The sequence below is a fragment of the Camelus dromedarius genome, chromosome 21 (genome assembly GCF_036321535.1).
Source record: "Camelus dromedarius isolate mCamDro1 chromosome 21, mCamDro1.pat, whole genome shotgun sequence".
Taxonomy (NCBI): Eukaryota; Metazoa; Chordata; class Mammalia; order Artiodactyla; family Camelidae; genus Camelus; species Camelus dromedarius.
Window position 1 is genome coordinate 12,382,728 of NC_087456.1, and position 21,875 is coordinate 12,404,602.

The 21,875-nt window shown below is 32.6% G+C and overlaps 1 protein-coding gene across 2 annotated transcripts in view; it reads left to right on the top strand.

Annotated features, from left to right (window-relative positions):
• PPP2R5A (protein phosphatase 2 regulatory subunit B'alpha) overlaps window positions 1-21,875 on the top strand; it is a 59,542-nt gene that overhangs the window by 23,893 nt on the left and 13,774 nt on the right. For both annotated transcript variants that reach the window (XM_064477167.1, XM_010992132.3), the window contains exons 2-4: window positions 6,734-6,930; window positions 9,564-9,665; window positions 19,300-19,392. In XM_064477167.1, the coding sequence (XP_064333237.1) occupies window positions 6,734-6,930; window positions 9,564-9,665; window positions 19,300-19,392 (392 nt within the window). The remainder of the gene's footprint in view (window positions 1-6,733; window positions 6,931-9,563; window positions 9,666-19,299; window positions 19,393-21,875) is intronic.

Sequence of the window (21,875 nt, forward strand, 5' to 3'; positions counted from 1 at the left end):
ATGGGAATCTTGTCTGTGATCCCCTTTCTGTTTATTCTAGGATATGACTTCCTCTCTTTTGGTTTTATCACTTACCACTTCATGTACTTTAAGTTTTCCAGAAATTTGTTGAAGTATATTGCCTAAGGACTCATTCTTTTATTCTCTTTGATATTGTAGATTTATCTCTTTTCTTTTCCTTTTTTTTTTTTTGATCTAATCTTTTAGTGAAGGAGAAGAGATAAACAAGTCTGCCATTTTTAAGGAATATACATTGTAATTTTTAAGCAGGTAAAGATTTAAAATATATCTATTAAAGGAACAGTTAATGTTTCAAAGACAGTATAGTCATACTTGTTCTTGCATTCTTGGTGATCTGAATCCTGGTTTCATTGCAGATGTTCTTGTGATCTTGCTCATGCTGTGAAGTGTGTACGGTACTTTACATGTTGTAGAACATGTGGTTTTCAGATTTTTTTCATGTAAACTGTAATAAGAAACACATCTTACTTTACAACTCAGTTCACATATAAAGTTATATAAAATAAATACTCTTACATGCAATAAACTGATATTTTATATTTTTAAATTCTGGTTGTGACCCACTAAAATTATCTTACTCTACCCACTAATGACCCAGACCTTGAAAAACGGTCGTTTAGAGCAGTATTTTTTTACAGTGTGAGCCAGATACATCTTCAAATTGGGTGTTAAAGAAAATAATTTAGAGATAAGTGGGGAAAACCTCATAGGGCTTTTGTGAGTTTTAAATGTTGTATTAAGAGTTTTTCAAAGATGAAATGCCTCACTTGCTTAGAGTTGTCCTGATTCTCCTTCAACCTGAGGCCAAGTAGGGATGTCAACAGTAGTGAGAATTTTTGGTGAGATGAAACTTCAGTGATAATCCTAAAATAGGAGACAGTTAAGATGCCTTAAAAAATTCATCTTCCAGTCAAATTTAAAATTATGTTTTGCAAGGCAAGGCATATCTGTTTTTTAGATAATTCCTTGATTGTGCAGCTTTTCTTGTATCTTTAATAATTTTCATGAAGAGCTTTTTATCCTGGGGATTTAGTAATTTTTTCTAGAAGAACACTTTTAATAAATCCTTAACTCTGATATTGTTATTGAAGAGATGAATATAAATTGGTATTTCATGTCTATTACATTATTTTCTTAAGTTGTGATTAAGTTTCTTTGAGGCAACATGGAGACTTAAGACATTTAAAATTGTTGAATATGCTATACTGGTCTGAATTGCTCCCAGATTAATACTTAGGTCAAGATGTACTATCTAAATTTATGTGTAGGACTGGGTTTTTCTCTTCGTTTAAATGTCGGTCACTAGGATCTTTAATACTCATCCCTTATTTGCTCATGATTGATATACACATTTTAGAAGAAATTAATATTCATTTGAAATAGATACAGTGTCTTCTTTTCAAGAAGTCCTGGGTTAAACTGCTCGAACACAAATTTGGGTTCTCTTGCAATTAATTTCAAGGTGACTGAGCAGGTACTGTGTTATACTCTGGGCATGATGCGAAAAACAGTTACATCATCAGCATCCACCATTCCAATTGCTGTATGATACAGCACTATAAGGTGTTCTGAATTTTTCCTGTAAATTTGTATGTTTCAAGAGGCATTTTCATTTTTAAACCTCTAAGTCGAATTCTGGTGGAAAATATCAGTTAATATTGCAGGGAGAATCCCAGGTGAAGAAGCTTTCACCATAGGAATCAGAGTGGACATTATCCACATTGAGAATGGCAAATGGATAATCAACATTAGCCCAGTAAAAATAGACAAGTAAAAACAGTATGTGACCTTACTGCCTAAAAGTAAGACATTGGCAGACTGAAACACCACTGAATATGATAGACTTTATTTGCAAGCATTCTTGTAATGGGGAAGCTGAATTACAAAGTAGTCGGTATAGATTCTGTTAGTGCTTTTTACATTTAGTGAACAGAATTATTATATATATTCTTTTTCTCACAAATTATTTGTTACTCATATTTATTAAATATAGCCAGAATATAGTCTGATCTTTTTTCAACTTATTGAAATACATTTTCTGCTTTTGTGTCTTTCTTATGAGAAAATTCTGAAAATTGATGTTTCAAAAAGGCACCTACAAATTGGGATGTATTAAATATCTACAGGTGCAAAATGTTTCATAATTTTTTAATGATAAAAAAACTGATCACTATTTTTTACTAGGATAACCATTATAAAAATATTTTTGACCTATGTAAAAAGGTTGCATGTCTTGAAGCTAGAAGTAGGCCAACCAATAGGAGACGACAGGAGCTTCTCTTCTCTCGTTTAACCTTTACAATCTGATCTACTATTCCATAGCTGTTTTACCTTAGCTGCCAAGAAAGTCAACACAAAGTGTTTAAATATAGCAATTACCATGTAATAGCTATGACTTTACTGCTTTTTTATTAATTCTGATTTTATTTTTAATTGTTCTGTTTATATTTAATATTGTAAGCGCTCTCAAGTTCTTTTTGACTCCAGATTATGTAGAGAATAGGTCATGTATACATGTGGTAAATGACAGTACCTTTTACACTTGTTGCCTGATAGCATTATTTCTTTATGTTTTTTATCTTGCCTTCCCAACCTGCTTCTAAGCTCTAGAAGGCAGGAAATCATCTCTGACTTTCAAAACTAACCTCAGAGGATTGTTTTGAAAGCTAAATAAGTTAGACATATGAAAACACTTAGAATTGTATTTGGCATGAAGGAAGTACTAATGTTAGCAGCATTATGTTTTAGTATGTAGCACAGCAGACTGCTCAATAGAACATGTACTGACAGGGCTAGGTAGGGAAGGATTTTTCTGTTCCCTAATACCTAAAAGTAATTGAGGATCGGACATTTCTGTTTTCACTCAGAGCCAAAGGAGTTGAAATGTTAACTGCTTTCTAAATATTCTAATGTTTGGGAAAATCCAGATGTGACCTATCCCAATCCAGATATTAGGTAATGCTGGGAGGGAATTCTGGAGGAGAAATCAAATTCAAAGAAATCTTAAGGCTAAGAAGTGGATTACTGAATGGAGAAGGTATGAAAATATTAATTTCTTCCCGAAGGAGACTCAAGAATTAGATGCCCAGAAAAAGAAACTTCCTTTTTATATGTAACATATTTCTGAATCTGCTCTATACCAGTCCTGAAAATTGTTATGTGTCTCCTCACATGTTAGCTGTAGGCAACTAGACTGTGGTATAAGAGAAAAATGCTTTCCATTTGTATTCTAGTTTCAAATATACACACTCACCTTCATGATCATTATCTCATTTAATCCTTCTAAATCTACATCAAGGTAGATTATTGATAAAAAATGGTCATTGTTATAAATTCTTAAGCATAGACATGATATATAATAATTCACTATGCCACTTTTGACGTCCAGCACCAGTGTTGAACTTTTTCTTTTTCTATAGCCTGTTTTTCATTACGTAATTTTATTCAGATTTATAGTTTTGTCAAGCATCAGTACATATTTATTGGCTCCAAATACACCCTATGCTAGATATAAAAGAAATAAAAAGGAAACCCTTCTCAGTGAATGATCCTTGCCCTTGAGGAACCTGAATGCTTTTGGTGGGTAACAAAAGAAATATTCATTAAATACAGGCCCAAAGTTAGTGCATACTCAAGTGTATGATTGAGATTGTGAGTATTACAGATGTTCAGAGAAGGGAAGGATCACTCTATCCTGACATACCTTAAGGGAAGTTTGGTGGCGAATGTGAGAAATCATTTAAGTTTATGGGATATGGAAACATAGGGGAGGAAATCTGGTAAGGTATTTTAGGCAGGGAAAAGAGTTTGAAAAAAGATGCGGCCTTTGGAGAACAGGGAGAGGACTGATTTCACATTGAGAAGGTGGTAGAAGGTGGTTAGGAGGAGGAAGGAAAGAATAGGACAGGCTACATAAGGTAATCACATATTGAAATGAGGTATTGTATGAGTTTGTATTTTTTTTTTTTAGCTTAAGGGAAAAAGGTAAAAATATTTTAAAACTCTGTTAGAACTGAGCTACCTTCTAAAAAATATGGCACCTAATTTCTCCAAACCATCATTATAATGGAATTTAACTATATATAAAGATATATATTAAAATAAAAGTGTAGTATAAAGCTATATAATAAGGATATAGATATATTTATAAATAAAGATATCACTGAGTGAGAGAACTCTGGGAATTTCCTGTACAGTGTTATTTGAGAAGGATTTATATAGTTCAAATTATCACCCCTTCTCTAGTATATAGTACATACCTAATCTAATAAGCATGATTAGGAAGCTTACAAAAAGCAGAGGCATCCATCTTCCAGTTTTTCAAGCTAAGTGTCTGTATTAAGCAGGCATATATTTAGTAACTGAAATAAACAGTTATCAGTATTAAGTAGACATCATTTTAACTTTAAGGGAGACAAACCCTAGAGAATTTAAGAAAAAGGCCATTCAAGATACAACTGACTTCTTAGAGAATGAGCAGATTATATTGAGAATGACTAATGGTCATTTTCAGATGAATAAGGATAGTGAATATATGACTAGTAAGGTTATGTGCATTGTGTATGCCAAAGGGTGCTTCACTCTCAACCCCCAGTAGGCTGAGGTTTAATTCTAGGGTAGAGATAACTGTTTAAAATATTACTTGGTATTAAAAATAGCTGCAAGTTTAATAGTCTTTTTCTTTAAGGATACCTAAAAATGTTTCCACTTCAGAATAGTTCCAATAAAGGTGATCTTGAATCAAAAACTTTATGGAAGTGATCATTAAAAATGTTATGTACTCTGTCAATACTACATGGACTCTGATGCCAATCTTAGGATTGTTGACTTTAGCTTTCATATAGCAGAGTCATTATTGATTATGGGACTTGGCGTCATACAACTTCTTTGTAAGTGGAGCTGCTATAGAAGTTTCTGCTGGCATAGCCATAAGTGGACAGCAGCAATTTCAAATTTTTTTAGAATCTTTATATTTTTACTTCAGAAGTCATATGAATTTTGTCATTCTTTATAATATATCCACAACTATTTTATTGAAAATATGTTTTAAATTATCATTTGAGTAAAGCTTACCAATCAAAAAGGTATACTGTATTTGTGTTCTTATTTTTTATGAGTGGGCTTAAGATATCTGAGCTGCTGCATTTTAGTATTACCTTATTTAACTTAGCTTTTTGAGGACAGCAACTTGAATATAGTTGCAAAGTAAATTCACTTGGCTTCCTGCCCCAGAGAAATTTAAAAAGCATAGGTATCCTTGATTAGATTATCTTTATAAAGATTTCTACCTCTATCTTTATATGAAGTAGATATTTGTTTTTTAAATTAATATCTTACAGTTTAATAATAGTTTAAGTTGTCAACAAAATTAACATTCATAATTAAGGTAGCATAAATACACTTTTCTTATTTTTTCTTATTTCTTATATTTTGTGAGAAAACAAAATACTCACAGTTCAGTGATATTATTAGAGATTGTCCTCCTCACAAAATGAGTATAGGTGAATTAAGCAATGATCTTTTCTAGCTGGAGTAAACTAGGCCTTCTCCCTAGAAGGCATTGGTTTTGAATGAAGGAATACTTTTATATACTGTGAGCTTAATATCAGTATTGAAATACACGGTTGAAAAAATTTAATCTCAATAGTTTAAGAAACTTAAATGAGCTAATTGAAGGTCCTTGTTTATGGATTTGAAAGTTCAGAATTGAAATTTTGTTATTTTTTGAATGTTAGCAACAGAAGGAATTAATATATTTGTTAGAATCAAATGTGCCCATATTTTTGTACTAAGTAGAAGGTAAAATAACAAACATTTATTGAATGCATGTTGTGTCATAGGCACTGTGTTAGGTAATGAGAGAGAGGGAGAGAACACTTGTTTCCTGTTTGGGGGGCCTTGTAATCTAGGAGTGTACAATGTATAAAATATAACTGCCATATAGCACAGTACATACTATAATAGAGATAGCATTTAAGATACATTTGGGTAAAGATGGATTAACCAACCAGCTTAGCTTCAGTGCCATAGAGAAAGCTTCTGAGAGTGGAATAGGCTTCTGCTGAAACTTAATAAATGGAGAGTTCCCAGGGTGGGAATGTGGGAAACGGGCATTCCAGGCAGAGGAAACAGTAAAATCTTCAGTAGATTGCAGTGAGTATGGTTTAACCAAAGTGAAGGTGCATGCTAGATAGTGCTGAAAGATGACTTGGCAGTAGGCACCTCCATTTTATGTACAATCCTGAGGAGTTTGAACTTTGTTCTGTAATAAATTGGATGATCATTGAAAAGTATTGCGTATGATCAGAATGATTCTCATTTTAGCAAGATTTTACCTTTTGAGGTAGTTCAGAGGATAAATCAGGAGTCGCAGTGCTTCTGGGCACAGGCAAGAGGAGCAGTTAGGATGTCATTGCTGTAGTCTAGATGATGGATGCGGAGGGTCATTAAAATGGCAGTAGGAATGACAAGAAAAGGATAGATTCCAGATAAGTTAAACAGAATCAATAACGTTTAATAATTGATTGTAGATAGTGAGAGAAGACAAAGGTAGAAATTCATGTCTGGAATGAATGATGGGATTAGATGGGTCAATTTCTCACTAGATTTTTGAGAAAAGTTTTACTTTATGTATGTGAATAGCTTCTACAAAATAAATATAACGGTAACTTCTGAGTAGGTTGTTTCTAAGTTTCTCTATTTTTATTTATAGATGCCACTTCAAATGAACAGCAAGAGCTTTTCTGTCAGAAGTTGCAGCAGTGTTGCATACTGTTTGATTTCATGGACTCTGTTTCAGACTTGAAGAGCAAAGAAATTAAAAGAGCAACATTGAATGAACTGGTTGAGTATGTTTCAACTAATCGTGGTGTAATTGTTGAATCAGCGTATTCTGATATAGTAAAAATGGTAAGCCTCTAGACTTAAGTTCCTCAGATTTCTATAAATTCAAGTAAGATCTGAGGTGTAATTATGAACTACTGAGACTGATTTTTAATAAATCTACAGTAATTAATGTATTCAGAAGAATTTTTTTTTTCAAAAAGTCCATTTGAAAGATTATTCGTCTATTCTAATGATGCTGTTATTGCTTTACAGTAGTTTGTGAATTCAGTAGCCACAACGGCTGGTGACTACCGTATTGGATAATGAGATCTTGAGCTTAGGAGAAAGATGAAAGTTCAAGATTACACAGATTGATAGATAATTAATGTCATGTGACTGAATAGTTACAGAGAAAGAACATCTACAAGGGGAATAAAAGACCAGTGAAAAACTGTAGAGCGCTCTGCATCTCAGCAGTGGATAAGGGAGTCAGGTCTAAAAAAATTCTTATTTATAACATTTTCATATCATATCTGTAGATTCTGTAACACTGAATTTTAATAGAAACTCAGGACCTTTAAGAAATTAAATAATATAAGACAAACATTTGAAATATCTGATGTGAAAAAAAATTACTGCCAACGGCACTGAAGTAAGGTTGTTGAGGTAACTTTTAATTATTCAGCCATATTCTCCATCAAACAGTAGGAGAATCAAATTTGTTTAGGATTTGAGATTTTTGTATCTTGGTTTATACTAAAAAAACACATACAAAAAATTCATTTGGAGTAATTAGAATCACTGATACACAATTTAAGCTTAAATGTTACCAGGGTATGGAAGATTATAGCAAGTATAACCTGTATTTAATTAGTTCCTTAATTTCTTTCCCCTGGCCTAATAATATGTTCTGGGGGAAGAGCCAAATGTGTAGGAAAGTTAAATTTGGCCCTAATATACTAGTTGAGTTTTCTTTTATCACATTGTACTAGAAGAGCAATTAAAAGGACTTAGGACATTTTAGTTGTTTTTGTTTGTTTGTTTTTAAAAGGAAAATAAAAGCCTTAAATTTTTTTAAAGGCTAGCTCTAGAGAGAACATTAATCAAAATGAAAGTGGCTTCCTAAATCTCCTAGATAGTTAAAAGTCAGTGACAGTTTGGTAATTTAAATATTGAATATTGATAGACTTTGTATTTTGTTTTTTTGGTTTTTGTTTATCATTAAAAATATTTAGGAGAAAAACACAGTTTACTGATTTCCACTTTACTGATTTCAATACTGGTTTATATTCAGGAATTTTGAAAATCCTAGGGAAGATATTTTATTTTTATCTGTATATTACCTCAGATATTGAAAGTACTCAAATATTTGAATCAAATTATTCTGTAATTTGGAATGCTGATAAATTCTGGGGCTTAATTTCTTTTCCCAAGTAAAAGGGTGTGTTTTGTCCTTTTTTTTTTTTTTTAAACTTCTGGGTACTTAATTTCTAGGTAAGAGTTGAAACCAGCTCACCCACTTAGTTCTTTAAATCTCTTCTGTGTATTTGTTACATAGTTAATTTTATTGGTGGCTACAAGGTTAACTTTTTCTTTTACTACCAAAAATAAATATGATTTCAAAGGCAAATTATACCCTCTTATGGGATATATTTCCTTTTCAAGTTCTATCTGTGACTTTCTGCCACTCTTTGTGAAATTGGTGTCTATCAAACTATTTATTGGCTCTGCCCTCATGTACTGGCAAATCAAATTTTGAGTTCTAGCAAATCAAATTCTAGGTTATTACTTTCTGAGTCTTACGGTTATAGTAATTAACTGTTAGCAGTTATTTGGCCTGTCATAGATGCCACTTCCTAAGAATGGTTGGAAATTTGCTTGCACCAGCAAATAACACTTGTCTTATCCTCTGCTCCCCAAACAGTTTATCTTAAATGACCAGCCCCTCTGTAGTATGGCCTTAAATGTTTACTAAACCATTTGGTTTGTCAGTCTGTTCATCATTTGTCAAAGAATTGTAAGTTGGGCTCACAGTCTGTCCTTTGTTGGAGAAAAAGGATATGTAGTTTACTTTGGTACTAAGACATATAACACAAAAGATGAAATTATAATATGAGATGAAAAACTTTAAATGAAGAATCTCAAATCACATTCTTATTTCAGGGAGATTAATTTTTTTAAAGGCTCAGAATAAATGAAATACAGTAAATTAAATCATCATGAGCTATTATTCTACCTTCATCCCTACTCTTCTTAAGCGTGGTGTGTATGTATAAGAGTAGAGATATTTTACCAAAATTTTTTGGGATGTCAGGTAAATAAACGGCTGTGTTAGAGTATGTGGGGAGTTGTGAAAAGATGAAAGGAATCAAGTAAGGGATAGGGAGAGTTAGGAACTTTGTTTCCCCTCCCCAGTTCTCTCCCCTCCTCTAATTTTTTTCTCAAGCAAAACTTGGAAAGAACAACTTGTGATTTAAGGAAGAGAAATCTAGAGGTAATCTGTATGAAGTTTTGTGTCTATAGAAGTCATAGTTATGGGACAGAAAAAAGAAACAAATGGCTACCTTCACATCTTGAAGACATTTATAGGTTTTGAACTAAGCTTACAGCCACAACTTAACTTTTTACTTAAAGTTATTATAAAAATATTTCATTTTGCATTGTTAAATTCAATTACATAACAAAGAACATAAATCTAAATTAATTTTTCTTTGCAGATCAGTGCTAACATCTTCCGAACTCTTCCTCCAAGTGATAATCCAGATTTTGACCCAGAAGAGGATGAACCCACGCTTGAGGCCTCTTGGCCTCACATACAAGTATGGAACATAATTTTGTCTTTATGAACACAATTTTTACATTTATGATATTTTGCTGAAATAGTACTCTTTTAGATCTGCATGTCTGTTTAAAATACTTGACTTTTAATATATTTTCTTAACATTTTCTTTTCCCAAAATATTCTTTTTCACTTTATTGTGATAAAGTACACTTAACATTTACCATTTAAACCATTTCAAAGTGTACTCAGTGGCATTAAGTACATTTGTAATGCTGTGCAACCATCACCAGTATCTAGTTCCACAACCTTTTCATCACCTCAGATGGAAACTCCCTCATCATTAATAGTCATTTCCCATTCTTCCACCTCCACAACCCCTGACAACTATTAATCTTCTTTCTTTCTCTATGGATTTGCTTGTCCTGGATATGTAATATAAGTGGAATCATACAGTATGTGGCCTTTTATGTTTGGGTTCTTTCACTTAACATAATATTTTCAGGGTTCATCAATATTATAACATTTATCAATATGCCATTCTTTTTAATGGCTGAATAATACTCCATTTTTTGGACATAGTACATTTGTTTATCTGTTAATCACTAGATGGACATTTGGATGGTGTCTGCCTTTTGGCTGTTGTGACTAGAGTTGTTATAAACAGTCATGTATAAGTTTTTATAAAAACATCTGTTTCCTGTAAATTTTGATATGTTGTGTTTTTGTTTTCATTCATCTCAAAATACTTTCTAATTTCCCTTGTAATTTCTTTTTTGGCCCATTTGTTATTTAGGAATGTGTTTAATTTTCTTTGTATTTGTGAATCCTAGATTTCTTTCTGTTACTGAGTTACAGTTTTATTCCATTGTAGTTGGAGAGTATACTTTTGACTTCAATGAGGCTGTTTTTATGGCCTACCATATAGTTAATCACAGAGAACGTTTCATGTGTGCTTGAGAAGAACGTGTATACTGTTGTTGTTGAGTGGAGTATCCCATTGAAATCTGTTAGGTCTAGTTGGTTTATAATGTTGTTCAAGTCTTTTATTTCCTTGTTGATCTTCTGTCTAGTTCTCTCCATTATTGAAAGTGAGATATTGAAGCCTCCAACTATTATTGAATTGTCTGTTTCTTTCTTCAGTTTTGTCAGTTTTTGCTTCCTGTATTTTGAGGCCCTATTGTTAGCTACATATGTTTATGGTTGTTTTGTCTTCCTCTGGGATATCTCCCTTATTAAAATTCTAACAGTTTCTGTGTGAAAGTTCATTTTGTCTTATATTTTATAGCCTCTGTCTAGCTCTCTTTTGGTTACTGTTTGCATAATACATCTTTTCCATACATTTACTTCTAATCTGTTTCTTTGTATCTAAATTGTCTCTCATCAACAGCATGTAGTTGGATCCTGGGTTTTTTTAAAATCAGTTTTGATAATCTCTGCCTTTTGACTAGAGTGTTTAATCCATTTACACTTAATACAATTACTGATTGATAAGGTAGAAGTTACATCTGCCATTTTGCTATTTTATGTCATATCTTTTTTGTTCCTCTACTCCTCTATTACTGCCTTTTGTATTAAATAGATATTTTCTAGAATACCATTTTAATTCCTCTTTTTCTTTAACTATATGTTTTGGAGTTACTTTCTTAGTAGTTACCCTAGGGTTTACAATTAACATGTTACAGCAGTCTAGTTTGAGAAACAGACTCACAGACATAGTAAACAATCTTATGGTTACCAAGGTGAAGGGGGTAGGAAGGGATAAATTTGGGAGTTTGAGATTTGCAAATGTTAAACACTATATATAAAAATAGATAAACAGATTTCTTCTGTATAGCACAGGGAGCTATATTCAACATCGCAAATTCTCATGCAGTTTAATTCATACCTTTTTAGCTTCGTTAAACACCAATAAATAAGATGTCCCAAATAATTCAACTAGCTGTCGCTTTTTCTTTATTAGCCCTCATAAATGAGTTTTTAAAGGTATAATTATACAGCTACAGATATGCCTTAGTTAAATGGAACAAAAGTTTATATAAAAATATTCTAACAAGTAAGAGAATTATTACAAAGTATGGTGAAATGGAAATGATTCTGGTCACAGGCCTGAAATCCCAGTTTTGATACTTTTTTACTGATGGAATCTTAGTTAAGCTGCTTAATTTCTCTGCATCCTCTTTTGTGAAACTGGATAAGAGGGTTGTGTAAGAATTGAATGGGATAATGTATGCACAGAACCTCACACAACTTTTTAAACTATCCTGTTTGCTTTCTCCCTTTTTTTCTTAAAAGATACTACTTTTGATATTTCAGAAGAAGTGCTTATTTTTCTTATGGTTACCTTTATGCTAATACCCTTGGTTCCCTCTTTCGTAGCTAGTTTATTGATTCTCTAGAATGAACAATATTGAAATGAATAAGTAGTCTTTTCTTCCCCCACTTCTTTCTTCCCTAGCATCTAGTGTAAAGTAATATCCATTTACTCTCACAATAAATACCTATATGGCAATTTGAGGCTTCTTCTACCACCCTTCACTTTTCTCCTCCTCCTGCAGCTCCATGTTTTTGATAATTATATAATATTTATGTAGTTAGAATATGTAACTGACTTCATACTATTCTGTCACCTTTATGCCCATCATTTGTCATTAGTTCTGCAGGTAATACATTTTATATTTACCATCAATCCTTATGTCAAAGTTTCTCTGATCATTTCTTGGCTAATTTGAAGCTCACACTTTAGTAGAAGGGTTTATGGGAACATTATTTCCTGAGTTCTTGTGTGTTTCATAGCAGTTTGTCTCTAGCCTTTATGTTTAAAGATCCACTTGATTTGATGATATAAAATCCTTGGCTTCTTTCCTTAATTTTCTGAAGTGCCTTAAATATGTTATTCCATCATCTTCTAATTTCAGTCTGATTTTTTTTCCCCTTTGGTCTTTTGTCTTTCTGCCTGGATGCCCAAAGGATGTTTTCCCTCTAGCGGCCAATTGCTTTTACTGTTCTATACATAAGTGTTGATTTCTCTGGGTCAGTTTTCCCAGTTGAATAGTGTTCTTTCACTATAAAAGCCCAGTTTTATTTCTGAAAAGTTTTCTTCAGTAGTATTTTTTAGTATTTCTTTTGTTCCACCACTTTGTTTTTCTTCTTTGGGAATACCTGCTATTCATGTGTTGGCTCTTCTTTGCTTCTGTCTATATAGTCACACTTCTGATCTCTTTATTTTTCTTATCTCTTTCTTCATTCTATTTTGAATTATTTTTAATTTTTCTTTTTTACATTCTCTTTTTTCATTTTTCCATTACTCTAGTTGAAAGGCAGACTGACAGAATGTTTAGTTTTCCAGCGTCAGTAGTAGAGACACACAAAATGAAGGAAATGGGTGTTAGGTTAGCCAACCAGTGCCTGCCACAAGCTTGAACCATTGGAAGCAAGAGTGTCCTGAATAAAATAAAAAATGATAGATTTTGTAATGACAGTAGACTGGATAACATCAGCTATTTTCTACATAGTTCCTGGGAGGTAAAGATGAACCCTGCTTTATGTATGGGTGCTCAGCATTACTTCAGATTATATTGTTGATTTTTTATTTTGCCTAAACTTATATTTTTTGGTGGCTATTTTATCTTTATTATAAAAGACACGAGAAATAAATTTATATTCTAAACTATTTGAGACACTTTTGTCTCATTATTCACTCTGTCTAGCACCTATACATTCAAATAAAATGGAAGAGGAATCCTAGGATTAGTGTAAAATTTTCGCAGTAAAAATTTAAAAATTTATCAGCACATTAGTGCTTATAGAATTAGAAAATCTGAAGTTGTAAATTATTTTTTAATAGCACTGCACACAGTTCATCTGAAATTTCATGTCATAGTTGGTATAAAATTAGTGATACTATGTTTGATAATCGAAAGGTTTTGAAAACATGAAATTCTCATTAGCTGGTAAGTTACATATTTTTTAATTACATGTAGTTGGATAACCTGAAAAAAATCTGCTCAGTCTTTGAATTATTAAAAAATTGTTTTGCCATTAAGATTTTTATATGCCTATGGAAATTAACAGTGAAAATTCAGTTTATAAACAATATTCTTTATATTTTTCACTGGTGTGATTTGAAGTTTTACTTCAACATTTTAGATGTTGAGTTGCTTTCAAAATACATTTTTTTTTAAGTGCGTTTTCTCTCAAGACAAATTCACAGAGACATATAAGAAATATTTATACATCTGTGGTCCCCTGATTTAAAGGCTGTGCTCTGGATATATACATTTATAGTTAAAAATCTTTCTAGAAACTAAAATGTGTTAAATTTGGCAGTCAAATGGTCTGCTAAATACTGAACTAATTGATAAGATTCATTGGTATATTTTAGCTACATCATTATTTAGTCATACTTTTTTTTGGAGTGGAATGTTAAAGCTATTCTGATGAATGAAATTAGAGAGTGAAGCACTGAGAAAATGTGCTCCATGAATATTTCTTTACTTGCTAACATATTTTGAATCAATTAACCTGGAATTTTTTTGTTTTGTACCCAAATTTATATTTTACATTTAGCTTATCAGATCTTTGATACTAGAAATTAATTTGATAGGATGAAAAATAAACATTAAATTTAGTTAATGAAAGGGGAATAATTACAAGTAATTTCAAAACCTTTCATATTTTTATTTCTTCAAAAAGAAAGGCCATTTCATGGGAGAAGGATATAGTTCAGTGGTAAGTGCATGTTGAGCACGCATGAAGTCCTGGGTTCAAGCCCCAGTACCTCCATTAAAAATAAAACTAAAAAAAAAATCAGTAAACCTAATTACCTCCTCCTTCCCCACCAAAAAGAATTTAAAAAAAATTTTTTTAAGAAGGCCATTTCAGTACTAAGGAATTGGTCATATCTTTTAATTTACTAAGTATTATATGATGATAATTAGTGTACAACAGTTATAAGTTATTTTTAAATTTTCTTTGCTAAGTATTATTGCTTTATATTTATTAAAGACCAACAAAATAGTAATTATCTGTATACCTACTTTCAGATAATTAGAGATATGGCTGGTTTACTAGCCTTAAATACAGCCAGATTATGTAGTATTTTTATTTTCTTTTATCAATTAGTTTCTTTAAAGAAACTAAAGATGTAATTATGTAGGATACTGAATAGAACATAGACCTTTTTAGGAATAACCTGATCTTAGGGACTAGAGACTCTTCTTTATGATCTGTATAATTAAAAATTTAGACTGGTGATGTACATGTTTTATAATATACACCTTCACATTCAAATAGCTCTTGGCCAGATGCTACATTTTAAATATTTGCATGTTCTACGAATCAAAAATTATAGGGTTCAAAGACTTTAAAGATCTATGCTAGTTTGTGTTGTACTTTCTTCTAAAATTTTTTATGGGTGAAGACCAGAATTTTATGTTTTTTATTTTAACTACCTTAGGAAAGACACTGTCAGTACTGAGTAGAATGGTAAGATTACCTTCCATTCCTTACACTTTTTAGTTATCTTTCATCTTTTAGGGTATTTTTTTTTTCTTGGTTTAAAAAAGTACAAGGAACAGCCATACATTGAACATATGTGAAGTTTGCCATTTTACTAGAGAAGGAAACCCATTGCTGAAAATATCTATCGTTTCTTGCAGCTCTGTTTCTTTCTTAGGTTATTGGAGCAAATTATTTCTTCACATGGAAGAACATAGAGAACTTTAATACTTAAATACAGTCTCTCAATAACTATGATTTTCATTCAGCAAATATTTATTGAGCATCTGTTATGTTCCAGGCATTCTAAATATTGGGGGTAAAGTATTGAACTAATAAGCAAACTCTCTTACATTCTAGCAGAAAAGAATAAAATAATACTATATCAGAGTGTCATAAATACAAGAAAAAAGTAATACAGGATAAAAACAAGAGAGTGACGGTGACTACTGCTGTTTCTACCTCTGTTTGACATTACTCAACATGTATTTAGATAACCTTTTGTCACCATCTCTTCAGTGGTGCTAAGCTGGTTGCATTGAAAGCAATTTGCTGCTAATCTTGACTGGTCACATAATTAATGTTCACTGTGTCAGGTAAATGATGCAGATGAAAACTGTAAGAAATAATATGTCATATCTGTGATAAGCACAAGTTTCAACTGTATATGTGATTTAGAGGATTCATTTTGATTTGGAGCTTAATATATAAGTGCACCAAAAGACATGCTATCACTATTAAAACAAATAAGCCTTTAGGCCAGTATCTCTGATGCAGATCTTAAGTAGTAGAATATATAGACATGAATATAATATATATATAGACATGAGTATAATAATTCATGCCATATTTGACTCAGGTTTAACTTGGCCCCACCTTATCACAGCTTTAAACTTGGGATCCACATAAAGATTCCAAGTCTCTGATTTCATACCCACTAACCTATACCCTACACCATCTTCTTGAGATAAGTTCTACCTTTCTTAATAAAAAACCTCCTCTTTCTTCTTGACTTGTCCAAAATCAAATCGAATGCTGGGCTCAAGTTATATGTCCTCCTTAAAACTTTTCCTATTGATCTTTCACAGTGATATAGCCCTTTTCTAAATGTCTCCTGCACTCAGTTTGTGCCATGTAACTTTTCTGTCTATACCATTTTTAATGTTTATATTTTTGTCTTACCTCCCTAACAAGTGAATGAGCTTTTTGGAGCTTTACAATGGCTATCTGTTCACAATATTGATTGCTAAAGAAAAACTTGTTTCTTTTACCCTTAACATTTCTGACACCAAATATATAGATTTTCCACACCAATAAACTCTCCAGTTCTCTGTGAACACCAGCTGGGTGTCCTACAATGTATTCATTTCGGACACTAACTACCTGACTTAGCAAGGACCCCATGGCTTAAGGGCTCAGTCCAACAAGACTGCTCCTCATTTTGATGGCACTCATGAGTCTGGGCCTCCCATACTTCTGACTAATTGGCTATAAATCTAGGGTTATTGTGACCCACTCTTCAGGTTCAATAATTTACTATAACAGCTCACAGAACTTAGGGAAACACCTTATTTACTGTTACCAGTTTATTATAAAGGATACAACTCAGGAACAGCCAAATAGAAGAGATGCATAGGGTAAGGTATGGAGAAGGGGCCCATATTTTCCGTGTACCACCCTCCCAGCACCTTGATGTGTTTACGAACCCGGAAGTTCTCCAAACCCCCTTGTTTAGGCTTTTTTTTTTTTTTTTTTTTTTGATGGTCCATTCGGTGAGCATGATTAATTAAATCATTGGCCACTGGTAATTAAACTCGATTTTCAGCCTCTCTCCTCCTCCTGGTGGATGGAGGGTTGGGGCTAAAAGTTCCAACCCTCTAATCATAGTTGGTTCCTCTGATAATTAGACTTCATCCTCCAGAGTCACCTCATTAGCATAAACTCAGGTATGGTTAGAAGGGGCTTGTTATGAATAACAAAAGATGCTCCTCTCACTTTATCACTAAAGGAATTTCAAAGGTTTAGGAGCTCTGTGCCAATAACCAGGGGTGAAGACCAAATATATATTTCTAATTTTATCACAGTAGCCCAGTATCAGAGATGAAAATAGGTACTGAGCAAGTCGTGCCAGTGAAACTGCATAACAGTCCATGAGAATGTACTAACTCTTCACAGGACTCTTGTGATAATTTTGTATATCTTTTTGCATGTATTACCCCAAAGCAAAATTATCTATGTGATTAGAAAATTATTGATTAGAAATAAAAAATTGATATCAACGTCTATTTTCTCTTGTTATGTCGTTAACTCATGCTTAACATTAAATGTTAAGTTAGATAATAGACCAGATATACATTACTTTTTGCATAGTTGGGCAAAGATGTATCAAATGAAACAATATTTACTCGGTTCTCAAAGCTGTTGTTAACCTTAGCATATTATTGAATTCATAATAGTAAAAATTTGCCATTCTGTACTGAATGATAGAGTCCAGATCTGGTAATGCTTTTTGTATGTTGTGAAGTCTGTAAATTTAGTGTAGCCGTTTTCCCCCAACCCCTGTATTATGGCCTAACTGGCTACCTAAATATTTTTTGAATGACTATTTTTACTTTGGGATCCAATCTTTATTATTTTTAGGGCACCAGCTTGACATGTTATTTAGTAGCTGATAAATTAAGGCACATTTTGGGTTATACTCCTGCCTTTTGTAGTTGTTAGGTTACCATAAAAAAACACCAAACTTTAGTGTTTTTGCCTTTCTTCTGCGAAGACAGATGTAGGTATGATGTACATAAGTTGAACTAAACGTTACTTTTAATTCTGATTTGTGGTTGCAAGTGGACGTTTGCTATTACAATAGTCCCCCCGTTCATGGTTTTGCTTTCCCCAGTTTGTTATCCAGGGTCAACCATAGTTCAAAAATACTAAGTGGAAAATTACGGAAATAAACAATTCGTTAGCTTTAAATTGCTTGCCATTCTGAGTAGCATGTTGAAATCTCTCACTGTCCTGCCCAAGATGTGAATTATCCCTTTGTTCAGCGTAACCCACCCATTAGTCACTTAGTAGCTGTCTCTATTATGTCAAATCGACTGTCATGTCACAGTGCTTGCATTCAAGTAACCCTTATTTTACTGAATAACAGTCCCAAAGTGCAAAAGTAGTGATGCTGGCAATTTAGATACACCGCAGAAAAACTGTAAAATGCTTCCTTTAAGTGAAAAGGTGAAAATTCTCAACAAGGAAAGAAAAAAATCATATGTTGAGATTCTAAGATCTATGGTAAGAATGAATCTTCTATCAGTGAAATTGTGAAGAAGGAGAAAAAACCATGCTAGTTATGCTGCCACCCTTCAGACTGCAAAAGTTATGCTACGGTGCGTGATTAGTTAAGATGGAAAAGGCATTAAATTTGTGGATTTAAGACATGAACAGAAAACAGGGTCCGGTGCCATCTGAGGTTTCAGGCATCCAGTGGGGGTCTTAGAACTTATCCCCCATGGCTAAGGGGGGACTATTGTATTTTTAAGATGCTTGGCACTTTTTAGGAGAAGGCTTGTTATGACTTCTAGTTTATTCACTGTGGTGCATAGACATTCCTTCCTGAGCCCTTTACTTGTATGATTTGGTTTCTAATTTCCCAAGTGTGGGTAAGGTATTCTGATTTTGATTTAATTCTTTCCCACTGTAGTTTTATAGAAATACTTGATTTTTTCTCTTTTTTAATTGGCTTTTATACACTGCCCCTTAACAATGCAATTTGCTTTTATCTGGAGGTTTCTGATCCTGCATTTAAGGAACTCTGGAGATTAAGTTGAGGTAGGTCAGTAGTCCACTGGAGAAAGAACATGTTCTCAGGGACTATAGAGTGCAAAATAGTCTTCTAAATTAAATATTTTATAAGTATTGTCCTTTGTTTTCTGGCTCCTGTAAATTAACATTTTCAATGAGTGATTCAGAGCGATAAATAAATCCCAGAATTTACCATCTTAGGAGACCAAATTGTGAATATGTATTTAGTTTTCAAAAACCTGTTACTTACCACATTTTATAATGAGATCTGAAATCTCCTTACTAAGTTGGTAAGGGAGGTATGTTTTTGGTATGAAGTGATGACTTAGGGTGAAATTATATAGGCATCATCTTAGCTTTTATTTTGCTTTCTTTTATAGTTGGTTTATGAATTCTTCTTAAGATTTTTAGAGAGTCCTGACTTCCAGCCAAGCATTGCAAAAAGATACATTGATCAGAAATTTGTACAACAGGTAAGGAATCCTTATGTCTTAAATTTTCTTATATTCATCTTAGCAATGATTTATTAGCTTGTGATTAAAATAGGGTAGTCTTTCAAAACTTTAATGATTTCAGTTTAACAGCATTCAGTATTCTTGCCAGACAATGACAATAAAAATGAAGTAGCTTTGAGAATATGAGTATTTTTTAATCAATGGTGAGCTTGTGTTAAAGTCAATCAAATTATTCTATCCAATCCTAAATTCTCATAGTTATTTTATAAAGACTGGAAAGGCAAGCCTTTCAGAAATATCTAACGGAGAAAATTGGATTTAACCATGCAATCTAAGGGCAAACCTTTTCCAAAATGTTTAAGTCTTTGAACTTGACATATGGTAAAAGCATTATGACTTTGAAATGACAGAGAGGGGAAAAACAGAAATGGAATCATTGTGAGAAGTTTGAGCTTTATGCCCCTTTCCTGTCATTAGGTATCACTTATGTTCCCCATCCCCTCCCCCCACCGCTTCCACCTCAGGCATTCTAGCCACCTAATTCCTAAACCACAGATAAAATGGGATCTTTATGAAGAAAAGGAGCTAGGATTAAACATATGTAATACCTTCTTCTTATAAATTGGTTATTAGCTATTTTTTGAACCAAGTCTCAAAATTAATTTCTCAGAATATTTTTTTTTTTAATTTTCAAAATCTTTCAACAGTTAAAAGATCTCTTTTTAACTATGTGGAATTTGCTAGTCCTCGACAGAATTGTGAAGTAGGTCAAACCTTTCTGGATCCATTTTCTCTTCTGAAATACTTAGGTCTCATTAGGAATTTGATACTCTCCTCTGCTAGAGATACTAGCACTTTAAAGAAAGGTAGAAGATGAATGGAAGGGTAGTAAATGTTGAGACCAAGATTAAAGATCATTACAAGGAACTTTGCTACCCTCTTCCCACCATTGTGTGTCCCCTATGATAAAGATTATACAAACATAGAAAAATTATGAGTTCCACATGTTTGGAGTTCATTTTTAGTCATTTGTTGTAAGTACCCTTGATTTCATACAAAGTATTCTGACTAGTTGCTGTGAAGTATTGATAAATGAAGACCATTGTTAAGAATATGTCCTTCAACCATTCAAGTAGCTTCTCATAAACTATGAAGTATTAGGTGTGTGTTAAAAATAAAATGTTAATTTCATTTCAGTCACAAGTAAAAGTCAGTCAGATTAAATGGAGGAATGTTATTTTGGTAACTGCAAATGAATGCTTATTTATTTCCTTCTGTTGCTCTTGTGTACCACAAAAGGAACACAGTACATTAAGGAACTCCAGTAATGCCGTATTAAATTGTATTTAAGATAATACCAGGTTGAATGGAACAGTTGCCTTAGTGCTTCCTCACTCTGGACCTTGAAGTATTTTGGCTGCTGGATTGTTCAGTGGGTTTGAGGGGAAGCAAGAAGAAAACTGGTAGGGTGGGACCCATTTTCTACCTTCTATTCTAAATGTCTGAATTATCTGAGAAGCCAAGACCCAGTAGTTTGTTTCTAGCAGTTTATATCACTGTGCTTTCACAGATGACTTCTCTAAGGTATTCTTAGTGTGTTGCTTCAATAAATAGTACTATGGGAATTCTCAGCTTTTGTATTTTGAAATTATTTGATTAGGTGGTAAGTTTTAAGACTTAGAAGCACAGGAGAAAAATCTAAAGTATAAATTAGAGCATTCATTATTTCGAGAGAAGAAAACAAAGGTGTAATTCAAGGTTGTGTTCAAGTCACAGGATTTCAGAAGAAGAAAGCTATTATTGAGTGCTTTTTATGTACCAGGCACCATTCTATTTTTATGCTTTTATATAAAGAGCTCAACCATGTCCACATTCACACAGCTAGAAGATGGCACAATCAGGATTTGATTTTATATAAGTAATCTATTTGATTATATAAATAATTATATAAAATAGATTGTCCTATTTAGGTTATAATTCAAAATAGATTTATTTAAGTAGATTTGACAATTAGCTAATAAACTATCTAATATTTTCCCCCTGAGGATCAACTTGTATTAAATTATATGTGTTCATGAATTAGATACAACGACCTTAACAATTAAAGGTCTCTTTTATTAATTTGAAAGCATTTCTTCCAAGTAAACTCAACATTGGAAACTTGGATTAGAGTAAATGAGTAGTTTAGCTATTTTAATTAGAATAATTTGAAGTGAACTAATTAGGTATAGTAACATAAATCTCATAGTCTGGATATTTTTTGCTGGAGCCTCATGCAGTACTTTAATAACCTAGCAAGAAGACACTTTAGGGTTATATAAATGTAACTAAAATCCCCACTACTCTCAAAAAATACCCACTCTAGTGGAAGAGATACACATGTAAACAATTCATATAATTGAAAACAGAATGGAAAAAGAACTTAAGGTTCAGAGCTTGCCATCATGACAGTGATTATAAATCCCAAAGTACAGAACAGAAAATTCCTTGACGACTTCCTA